Source organism: Pogonomyrmex barbatus, unplaced genomic scaffold, assembly GCF_055798465.1.
Source record: "Pogonomyrmex barbatus isolate J1 unplaced genomic scaffold, ASM5579846v1 scaffold22, whole genome shotgun sequence".
Lineage (NCBI taxonomy): Eukaryota > Metazoa > Arthropoda > Insecta > Hymenoptera > Formicidae > Pogonomyrmex > Pogonomyrmex barbatus.
The window spans coordinates 1399447-1411970 of record NW_028297119.1 but is presented as its reverse complement, the minus strand read 5'-3'; the positions used below and the strand labels follow the sequence as shown (position 1 = coordinate 1411970).

The window sequence follows — 12524 nt, the reverse complement described above, 5'->3', positions numbered from 1 at the left end:
TTGCGGTTTTAAAGCGTTGACATTTGGCCTTCTAAAATGCCATACGGTTTAGCGTTTGATGCACATAACCTCAAAAATGAGTAGTGTTCACGATGGCAATAATAAAAGAGCATATTCGATTTTCTATCCACTTCGCGTTTCATCTGAAGAAAAATGCTGCTGAAGCCACTGCAATGATTTATGCTGCATATGAAGAGAACGCTGTAAGTCATACTACATGTAAAAGATGGTATCAAAAATTTCGCCAAGGAGATTTCAGTCTTGAAGATGAACCGCGTGCTGAACGCCCTCAAAAGATTGAAACGAACGAATTGCAAGCACTGTTAGATATAAACTCTGCACAAACTGAAAAGGAGCTTGCAGAACAGCTTGGCGTTACGCAGTAACCCATTTCCATACGTTTACATATGATGGAAAAGATTCAGAAGGAAGGCAGATGGGTTCCGCATGAATTGTCCGAAGACAACAAAAATCGTCGGCGTAACACTGCACTCACTTTGCTTTCAAAGTTCCGGAAAAAAGATTTTCTGCACAAAATCATTACAGGCCATGAAAAGTGGATTCTTTATGATAACTCTAAACGTAGAAAATCATGGATTGATCCTGGTCAACCTTCGACATCGATGTCAAAGTCCAATATCCACGCCAAGAAGGTTTTGCTCTGTATCTGGTGGAATTGGAAAGGTGTGTTGTATTACGAGTTGTTACAACCGGGTGAAACAATCACGGCAGACCGCTACCAACAACAATTGACCAATTTGAACGATACATTAGAAGAAAAGAGGCCATTTACTGGCCAAAGACGTCGTAAAGTGATCTTGCTTCATGACAATGCTCGACCACATGTTGCGAAAGCGACTCAGGATCATATCTTTGCGTTAGGCTGGGAACTTCTCCCGCACGCGGCGTATAGCCCAGACATGGCGCTTTCCTATTACTACCTATTTCCAGTCGCTGCAGCATCATTTGGCTCATACACATTTCATGAAATTTGAAGAGATACGAAAATGCATTGATGACTTTATCGCTTCGAAGCCGGTGAGCTTCTATCATCAAGGAATTCGCAAGCTACCCGAAAGATGGCAAAAGGTCTTTGATGCAAACGGGGAATATTTCGCTGATTAATATTTTTTTGTTTGTTTTTGAATAAAGATTGAATTTTACAAAAAAAAGCTCAGAACTTTTTTGTACACCTATAAAAGAAAAAGTTATAAATTTTTACATCTACAATAATAAGTATTAAATTATTTTTTCCGCGAATAAGTTTTTCCGGCTTGAATTAGCTTTCGAAGAGCACCGTGTACAAGCTCGTAAGCGACGGTGCTCTCGCAGTAGACGCTTGCACGAGCGTACGAGCGAAGCTTGTCGCGGACGAGTACGAGCTCGTTACGCAAAGATGCTGGCGCGAGCACACCTCCGCCGCGGTGGGGCCCTTCCGCGAGTAAGCTAATCTCAAAAATCTCAAAAATTTCTCTGAGAAAAAATCAAGAACTTCAAGTGGTCCCTTTGTTTATTAATTTAAGTACGACGCACAAGACGTTTATTTCGCGAAATGGATGTACGCTGGAAACATTCGTGGACGTCGATCGTGTGCGGACCGACGGGATGTGGAAAAACAATCTTTTTAAAGAGATTTCTTCGTCATTTATTCGTTATGGCAGATGTTTATTTTGAGAGAATTTTGTTTTATTACGCCGAATGGCAGGATGCTTATCAGCAACTTCAATACGAAACTCGAGATTCCGCAATCGAATTTCACGAGGGATTACCGCGTCCGGAAGATTATTCTAACGATCCATCGCGCGCGAAATTGATAATAATTAATAATAAAAGACGATCTTATGAGGGAATCCTCTAGCGAAGCGATCGTGGATTTGTTTACCTGTTTGAGGGAAGTCATCATAAGAATTTCAGCTTAATTCTCATCACACAAAATCTCTTTCATCAGGGCCGTGGACAACGTGATATATCTCTCAACGCGAATTACTTTGTGATTTCACGAGATCACGCGCAAATCCGCCATCTCGCTCGACAAGTCTATCCCAACGATCCAAAGTTCCTGGAGGAAGCGTATCACGACGCCATGTCTCAACCTCACGGATATTTATTGCTCGATCTGAAACAATCGACTCCCGACGAGTATGGTTTTCGCACGTGCATATTTCCCGATGATACGCTGAACTACGTTTACGTATCGCGCAGATCCTTTTCCGGAAGTTTAGTATAGAAGTATCGTACTCGCATTCTCTCGCGACAGTCGCGCAACTTCCTCGCGATGAAGAAGAGAAGAGAATCTTCAGTTAATGCGAGAAAAATCGCAGAACGTTCGATCAGTAAGAAAAATATGTCTTCTCAAAGCGCTATGTTATTTGAACAAAAATCAACGCGCCTCTTTCTTACATCAGGCGGATGAAAAATTCATTCATTGTATCTGCAAATGCGTTTTCAATACTGTCAAGGGTAACGTCCCGCTCGAACGTTCTGAAAAAAATCGTCTCAGCAAATATAAAGCATCTTTGCGTCGTATAACGAAAAAAGACGGTAATTGGAAAAGAAAAAGCTATTATTACAGCGAGGCGGATTTTTCCCCTATCTCATAGGGCCTATACTTTCGTTCCTATTTTCGAAAATTATGAGAGAATAGTCAGAGAGAGAGAGAGAGAGAGAGAGAGAGAGAGAGAGAGAGAGAGAGAGAGAGAGAGAGAGGGAGAGAGATTGATTGATTGATTGATTAGACTTTATTTAGCTTTCTCAGCTATTTTGCAAATACATGATACACACTTAAATTATACTTAATATATGCTCTTTTAACATTCGCTTAAACATTTCTAGTTTATCACATCTTTTCATTGTGGCTGGCAACGCGTTGTACATTTTTACTCCTTCGTAGAACATACTTTTTTGTGCACTCCTTGTTCTACGAAATCTTATTATAATATCTCCGGTTTGTCGCGTTTGTCTATCATTTTTGCTCCCCACTAGCTCTAATTGATCTTTTAATTGTTCCGGTAGCATGTTATTCACAACCTTAAAGATAAACGTACACACATTATAATATAGCCTCTGTCTTATGGACATAAACTGCAGCGTTTGCAGCATATGTTCCACCTTGGTATATTTATTACACTGCAGAGAGAGAGAGAGAGAGAGAGAGAGAGAGAGAGAGAGAGAGAGAGAGAGAGAGAGAGAGAGAGAGAGAGAGAGAGAGAGAGAGAGCCTAATTATGGAAAGGGCAAAGAAGATGGTCTTGATTTCCACAGAAAATCTCGAAAGAATGCATCGTCTCCAACAACAGCGGCAAACGGAAATAGGCATCACGGAAAATTCCATGCGGCAGAATTCGGATAAAATTACATGGAGAAAATTTACATTCCGTACAAACACCCGGTATGACTTTGTCACGGCTCGATTCCGATATGAACAAAATTCTTAATTCTCCCACTCCATGCGATGTAGGTGAGAAATTGGAAATTGTATAAAGAAGTACAGATTTCCATTTTCATAAAGCGCAAAAGGAAGATTCGACGCGTAACGCCGCCGATGAGAACAATTCAGATGCGCAGGAGAGGGACATAGTGGAACCAGCGCGCGAATGACAACCATTTAGCAAACTTTCTCATCTTGTTGGGCAAGTAAATAATATACTACGTGGCGAGTCTCTGCGTAAACGCGAACGGCAAAGCGTCGAAGAAATATTACAAAAGATGCCGAAAAGTTTTCGCGTCAAGGCGCGTTTACTTCTGAAACATTTTGAAACATTTGATCGATAAAGCAGTACCCGCGAGAATTACTTGGGTCGAGGAAGAAATCATGACTATCGATGGTGACGTTATAAAAGATTCGAATATTACGGAACTGATAAACGACGCGATGCGCGAGAGAAAAACCGTGAAAGCAATAGGAAGAGATCAGTTTGCGCGATTACTACGTACGACAAACACCCCGGCTGTACTCGTATGAAATAAGGAATTGTTAGCAACCACATTTGTCAAGATATTATCATCACCACAAGCGAGTTCCACTCCGAAAAAACCGAGAAAACTGTTAACGCCGGCGACGTCGACGGCGACGACGCGGAAAAGAGTACGACGCATGAGAAAGGGACACAAACGCCGAAAGACCGAAGAAAAAGAGCGAGCAAGGTGCGCATTATTTCTTTCGCCGCGTTTTCGTAAAGACGATATTCCTATAACGTTCGCGAAAGATTCTCGACAGGCAAGAAAAAGACGCTTACTCGATTGGAGTGAATTGAAATGACCAGGCTTGAAAATTTGTATTACGATCCAGCGCACTATGCGGGGTATTCGGAAACGGATAACTTGTCGCGTGCCGCTAAACCGAATTTCTCTCGTAAAGAAGTAGCTCGCTGGCTCGAATCGCAAGACGCGTACACGCTGCACCGTCTGTCGAGACGAAAATTTCCGCGATTGCGTTACAACGTGACGAATATCGACGATCTGTGGGAGGCCGATTTGATCGAACTCCATAATCTCAAAAGTTATAATGACGGATTTTCTTATCTTCTCGTTATCGACGTACTTAGTAAATTTGTCTGGGTAGAACTGTTGCGGGATAAAACGAGCAATTGCGTGACAAGCGCCTTCCAAAATATTCTCTCGAGAAGCGATGGTCGAGTACCCGTGTACTTGCAAACCGACAAGGGTAAAGAATTTATCGCGCGATCGATGCAAGATTTTTTAAAAGAAAGAGGCATATGTTATCGAGTAACTCGCAATCCGGACATCAAAGCCGTCGTTGAACGCTTCAATAGAACGTTAAAGGAGCGAATGTGGCGCTATTTTACACATAAAAATACGCAGCGTTACATCGAAGTACTGCAAGATATCGTGCGCTTACAATCACACTCGTCATTCGTTCATTAGGATGCAACCGGCGACCGTTACGAGAGAAAATGCTCGCATCGCACGCGAAAATATCGAGCGGCGTAGAGGCGAGAGAGAGAAGGGGGCGTCGAAAGTAGTAGAACAAAAGGCTAAATTCGATGTTAATGATCTCGTTCGTGTCAGTAGAGCAAAAGCCACTTTCGAGAAAGGATACGAAGCGCGGTGGAGCGAGGAAATATTTCGAGTTTGTCGCGTTCTTCATTGGCGAAGACCCCGCGTGTACAAATTGTGCGACTTATTGGATGAACACATCGATGGGATTTTTTATGAACAAGAATTAGCACGGATCAGTAAAAATTTGGGGGAGGAAGAGTTTATCGTCGCGCGTGATAAAAAGCAGAAGACGCGGTGCTAATAAACAGTTAGTTAGCTGGCAAGGATATCCCAGTAAATTCGACAGTTGGATTCCCGCTTCGAGTTTAACTTTTCTCCAAGATGGAGGAGGAGCAATTTTTTATGGTTCTTCCGAGCGATAGCAGTAAGAAATATTTCCCGGGAAATACATGCTTTTCTTTCACCACTCAATTACCTCATGGCGTACATTTATTCGGGGAATGGGAAGTCGCGCTTAGCGAGATCAATTTCCCTTCAGTCTTTTTCACGTACGTCGAAACGATAATAAGATTAGATTTGAAGAGCGTAAAAGATGAGAAAAATGATAAGTTTACGGTGAAAGAATTGCACTTACAGGCAAGAGTTTATGAAAATACAGAGGATCTTATCTACGCGATTAATAAAGAGTGCAGACGCATGTGCAGCGATTCGCATTTTACTTTCGAACTACGAAAAGGCTCAGCTAATGTCCGTATAAGCATCGATTGTGACAACAACTGTACTCTCGTTCATTATATAAATCTGCCAGCTAATATTTTTCAAATATTAAGGATCAACATCGATGATACCGCTACAATTTACCGTCACAAGTTACTTAACCGACGAATTAACGCCGTTTTTGAAACTCGGTTATGCCATCGGTACTGGACGCGCTGTATCTTTCTGAACTGCAGAACCCTGTAGTCTATGGCACAGTATCCCTGATAAAATGTACGTTTATTGCGACATTTGCGAGTCTTACATAACCGGCGATACGCGGAGTCCGCTTCTTCGAATCGTTCCAACTGAAATACCCGGATGTCATTACACGTACGGGATGAATTTAGTAAAATATTTCTCCACTTTGCAATATACTCCTTTGCGTCAAACGAAATTCCATAAAATTGAAATAGATCTAAAAGATCACCGTGGAGAAAAAATACCATTCGTATCCGGAACGTTGATAGTAACATTACACTTTAGACGCGTCCATTAATTACCATTCGCGGTGGAAAGTCTACGAAGCTTTGAGAAAAAAACTAAACCTCCGTGGAATACGACGAGTATTACGAAATGCAAAACGGTGGAGGCAGAGGAGGCGGAATTCCACGAATTTTCATCGGTTCAGCCTATTAGCGTGGTCATGGGATCGGTAGTTTCCTCGGAGGATTATTTAGAAGAGTACTTCCTTATCTAAGCAGGGGAATGTGCGTAGTCGGGAAAGAAGCTTTACGCGCCGGAATTGGCATGATAAAGATGTTGAAAATAACACTCCGTTCAAGGAAGCAGTCAAAACGCGGCTCAAGGAATCGGGCGGAAATCTTAAGAGAAAAACTAAAGAAAATATAAATAACTTGATAAAGGGCTCGGGATATAAAACATCCGCGAAAATACGATCGGGTCAGTTTCCCTTCGAAGGGCACGACGCACGCACCGCTAAATCCGGGAGAAGCGCGGTTCGTAAACGCAGACAAGCCGGTAAAAAAAAGAAATCATCGAAAATTGGCGTAAAAAAAACGATTAAAAAAAAATCATCGAAGAGGAAAGCGGGCAAAATTAAAAAGGCAGCGAAACATCGAAATAGCGGGAAAAAGCGCACCGTATTCGATATATTCACTTAATTGATGCACTTCGTAAATTTGAGAGATATGTTCTTTCTTCATACTCACTCGAGCGAGTGCTTAAAGAGCGAGCTCGATCTTTTCAGTTTATCTCCTACTCAAACCAGTATCGAGAATTCGCAATGGGTTTATTACAAACCGGTAACTTCGCTCGCGGACGACGCGCCTATAGAATTCGTCGTACCCGGACACGGAGAAGATTATCTAGATCTCACGCATACCATGTTAAGCCTTCGCGTACGAGTAGAAAGTTTACCTGGTCCTGAAACATCGACAGGAGGAGGAAGAGGAGGAGCAGGAGGAAACAAAGTAGGCCCTGTGAATCATTTACTACATTTGACCTTGTTCAACCAGATCGACGTGTACTTTAATCAAAAACTCGTATCACCTCCAAACAACGCCTATGCGTACCGCGCGTACATCGAAGCATTGTTAAGTTATTCTTCACCGGCAAAAACTTTCCATCTGACTTCATGTCTATGGGACACGGACGAATCCGGTTATATGGACGCGCTATTAGAATCGGACAACCAAACTCTCGTGAGACGCGCCCGATACATCCAAGGAGAGCGTTTGGTAGATCTAATAGGTCATCTTTAATGCAACGTCTTTAATTAGGATAAATTTTTAATTAACGGAGTGGAGGTTAGAATGAGACTCGTTCGCTCGAGAGATGCGTTTTGCCTCATGAAAGGCAACTCAACGTCGAAAATTCGCATTCTAGATGCTAGTTTACTCAAGAAGAGCAAAAATAAGCCCTACAGTGTTACTCGAACATGCGAGAATGCTGAGTAAAACAACCGCCAAGTCCTCTGACGCGAGTCGAAATTAAAACATTCACGATTCACGCCGGAGTGGTAGGAGAATCGATTGATAACGCGATATTCGGGCAACTTCCGAAACGAGTAATAGTCGGATTCGTTGATAACAAAGCGTTTAACGGCGATAGAAAGTTAAATCCATTTAATTTCAAAAATTACGGCATAAATTTTTTCTCGCTATATGCCGATGGCGTGCAAATTCCGAGTAGACCGCTGCAACCGAATTTCTCAAAAGACCATCCGCTCTATATCGAGGCTTATAACACCCTCTTCTCAGGAACAGACATCCATTTTCTAAACGAGGGAATTCTATAAGCAGAGAAGATTATGCCAAAGGTTTCACGCTTTTCGCTTTCGATCTCACTCCCGATTTATCGGCAAATTGCGCTGGACATTGGAATCTTGTCAGACATGGAAGTTTACGATTAGAGGTGCGATTTGAAAAAGCTATTACCTCAACGATTAATTGTATTGTTTACGCAGAATTCGATAACGTGTTAGAGATCGATTCCTCGCGTCAAATTATCATTGATTTTAGCGGATGAGACATACTCAAATTTCTCCCCTCCCACTGTTATCTATTTTTAATTTCTATTTCTTCGAAAGCTTAATAAAAAATAGCCGCAGTTTTGCTTTAGACGCGAACGTCGTCACTTCGTGCAAAACAAATTGAAAGTATATTCTACGCATCATGGATATAGTTATCGATATAAGGTTTCCGCGACGCTGAGGGGAAATTGCCGAAAGAAGTAGCGGTTGTCGCCATTAATGAAGCATTCATAAGTCACTATGATGCCTCCATATCCATTTGTCGAATTGTATTTCGATAGCTACGGACTACCATCCCTAGATTCCAGATTCAATTTACGACTTCGACGAAACTCTACTACTCATAAATGGAACATCGTGCGATTACAAGACACATTTTCTCAGACCTGTGGACAATATTGCTGCGTATTTGTTTATTATTTGTCTCGCGGTTATAAGCTTAAACAATTTCTCAAAATATTCAGCGAAGATTACGAAGATAATGATAAGCTAATCGTGCAATTATTTCGTAAAATTTTTCTTCGTGGAAAAAAGAAATGTGAAAAATCTCATGTAACGTGCTGTCATACAAACTTGTACTTTTAAGAATAATTAAACATTAAAGAAACACTATTATGGTATAATACTACTGGGATCAAATATAAACGAGATTTTTGTTATAGAGTGAAAAATCTTTATTTATTCTTCAAAATCAAATTCGTCGCCTTCAAAATAATCCCTTCCCGATGCAATACACTTATGCCAACACTTTTTCCAATCCTCGAAACACTCTGAAAACTCTTCTTCCGGAATGGCCTTCAATACCTTCTTCGTTTCGACTTGTATCTCCTCAATCGATTCAAAACGGTGTTCCCGGAGCGGTCTTTTGAGTTTACTGAATAGCCAGAAGTCACACGGTGCTAAATCAGGCGAATACGATGGTTGTGGAACGATATGGGTCGAGTTTTTGGCGAAATGTCGAAATCACGAAGAACCAGTGCAGTGTGAGATGGCGCATTATCGTGGTGCAAAAACCATGAGTTGTCTGCCCATAAATGTGGCCTCTTGAGGCGAATAGCTTCACGCAAACGACGCATAACACTCAAATAATATTTCTTGTTGACAGTTTGGCGAAAGAAATTCATAATGCACCACACCACGATAATCGAAGAAAACTGTTAACAAAACCTTGATTTTTGAGCGATTTTGGCGCGATCTTTTTGGTCTTGCCTCACCTTTTGCACGATATTCGCTCGATTGGTCGGTTGTTTCCGAGTCGTACGCATAGATCCAGTCTCATCTCCAGTTATCATGCGTTTTATCTTGTCCTGGTAGTCAGAAACCATTGTTTCACATACTTCAACGCGACTCTGTTTTTCTAAAAAATTGAGTGTTTTCGTAACCAAACGAGATTTGATTCTTCTCAAGCACAAATGGTCTTTCAATATGGTCTGGACTGATCCAAATAAAATGTTTACAGTATCCGCAAGTTCTCTAATTGTCAGTCGACGATTTTGGAGCACCAAATCCTTGATTTGCTTCACGTGTTGTTCATCAGTTGATGTTTTTGGTCGTCTTTGATGTGGTTCGTTTTCTACGCTTTCTCGACCATTTTTCAACATTTTATACCAGTCAAATACTCTTGGTCTTGATAGAGCCTGGTCACCAAAAGCCTTCTGCAACATTCTGAACGTTTCAGTAGCAGAAATTTCATTCCGCAAACAAAATAAAATACAATTTCTTTGCCCAACAGAATCACACATCGTAAAAATCGAAAAAAATACTTTTGGATATTCACAAAAACGAACGTTCACTATTAAACAAATGAAGAGAATGATATGAAATTTCACACAGATGTCAAAGACAGTACTACCAACTTAATCAAAAAAATATTGTCAGAATCGATGAACCCGCGCAGTTTAAATTTAAAAATCTCGTTTATATTTGATCACAGTAGTATGTATAATGATATAACAATAAACCTAATTTTTTTTGTAACATAAATTCTTTGTCCCTTTTACTTCCTTTCCCACTGATCTAAAGTCGATTTTAGCCACATAATTCCAGGCTAGAAATATCTATTCATTTTTAAATATTTTTCGTTTGTTTATCATAGAATTAGGGAAAATAATCTCGCTAGTGTATAAATCCTAATGTTAGAAAAATCTGGAATTTTATATTTAGAAAATCTTTTCAACCAGCGTCTTTGTCATAGGATAAAAGCCTCGTATAACTCCAAGCTCGTCGTCGTCGTCGTCGTCGTCATCAGAAACCTCTAGTGTGAACCTGTCCGTTCCTGTTTTCCTCCCCCAAATACCGTACGACACGCTGAATAATTCTAACGGTTATTACTCCAACAAATCTTGCGTCTTCAAAACCTATATTCACTTGTAATCTACATTTCCTCCATACAAAAAAATGACAAACGAGTCGAGAAATTTATTTAAATTCACCGACTATGAGGCGCCGAGAAACCTTTCGCTCTAAGAAAAACGTGATTCTTCATATCCCATATACAACCAATAAAATCCCACAAAAATTGGTTTTCTTCTCTTCGCTCCATCCCGCGTGTCACAAAAAATCGCATTCCATTCTTCACAAGTATATTCCTTTTACAGACCTGTCATATTTCTTTTCGCAGACGCCATTTTGTTTTCGAACCCTGATCGGTCCCAGACACTTTCTCCCCCTCCCCCTACTTTTCGTCTAGCATTTCGACAACCAATCGCACACTTGGGGCACTATGGCTAGAGCCAATCACGCGCCGGGCAGCTACGGAGTCAGCCAATCAGAACGCTCCCACTAATTACCTAATTATCACCTTCCACGACCGCCGACCAATCAGAACGCTCCATTTCCACGTAGCTGCCAGTCGGAGGCCACGCCCCTGGCGCCAGTGGGAAGGTGGTGGGGATTTGTTTTGACGCGCCATGGCTACCCACTTACTACTCTCAACTCTTTATAAATAGGCTTCGCAGCATCAAAAACAACAAAATTTATTGATATCTTATATTCTGAAAGCTTATTAGCTGCCTTCACTTTTTGATAGGAATACCAAGATTTTTCCGGCAGGATAAAAATCATGCTGCGGTTTTTCGTTAGTCGAACTTTTATGATACAATGTTGCCCAGATTTCTTTCTTCATTTTTCGATTGAATCGACATTACGCCTGATTGCCAAACCATAATAAAATGCCAATTCAATTAATTTCCCAGTAAGTTTGCTCTTAAACGCTATTATAGCTGTATGATATATATATATATATATATAGATATTGTCGCGTTCGCGGCGTTACTTCCCGTGATCGCGATACTCGGCGGAGCGCTCTCGGAAAGGAAGAACACTGTTTTAGGAAAGACTCGCTCTTTATTAAACCAACGGTACAGAAACGCGTTCGGCCACCGCGAAATCTGGCCGTCCAATCTGTAAAACAGTCGGAGAACGACGCGTTGCCAAGGGCCGATCCTCTATTCAAACTCTTATCGATTGATATTGATTATCTTTTAGCAGCGCCGAACGGAATACCGCACGGCCGCAACAATATATATATATATATATATATATATATATATATATATATATATATAGATACATAGATATATATACATAGATATATATATATATATATATATATATATATAGTCACACTTCCGCGGCGGTCACTCGCACAATTCACACTCACGCGACTCACGGAAATAAATAGAAACCGTTTACAAAGAGAGAACTTTAATAAGCTCAATAACTATTACACAGCTCGCTTTTACAATCTTTAAGCTTCTCAAAACTGTCCCACCGTCTCTGTCCAATCTCAAATCAATCGATTGATAAACATAAACAACGGTGCGTTGGCAAGGAACGATCTTCACAACATTACTCAGGGACCAAAAACGAGCGGACCACCACTCGACCACAACAATATATATTGAGCAGGACTCATTTTTCGATAGCTATAATTCTATATACCTGAGGAATACAAAGAACGCCAGCATGCTCCGAAACATCTGGAGTCATCTGGCAGCGCGACGATGCGCTTTGTTAACACAGCTCTAACAGCATGATAGAGTTGCAATTTAAAATTGTTTTCATTATTTCTATGATTGAGAACTAACGATTTAAGCACAAAAAAATTCAATTTTCTTAGACCTCAGAGATGGCCTAACTCCTTAAGAACATAATAACGAAAATAGCTGCAATAAAAAATTTCGTTGTCCACACGTCACTTATATGATGAACAAGAACAAAGATAAGATGAACAAGGATGAATGAGCTTCTATTTTTCACCGCGACGGTACCGTCAACGTGGAGTACTCCAGGAGCTTTAATAAATATTTTATTAT

The 12524-nt window shown here is 40.8% G+C and overlaps 2 protein-coding genes across 2 annotated transcripts in view; both read left to right on the top strand.

Moving 5' to 3' along the window:
* The window catches only part of LOC105427296 (chromatin assembly factor 1, p105 subunit), a 798730-nt gene that overhangs the window by 34146 nt on the left and 752060 nt on the right, over positions 1-12524 (top strand). The window lies entirely within an intron of this gene.
* Positions 6866-7438, top strand: LOC148936424 (uncharacterized protein F54H12.2-like). Its single transcript, XM_089078391.1, has one exon. It carries the CDS (start codon positions 6866-6868, stop codon positions 7436-7438), a length of 573 nt encoding a protein of 190 aa, XP_088934517.1.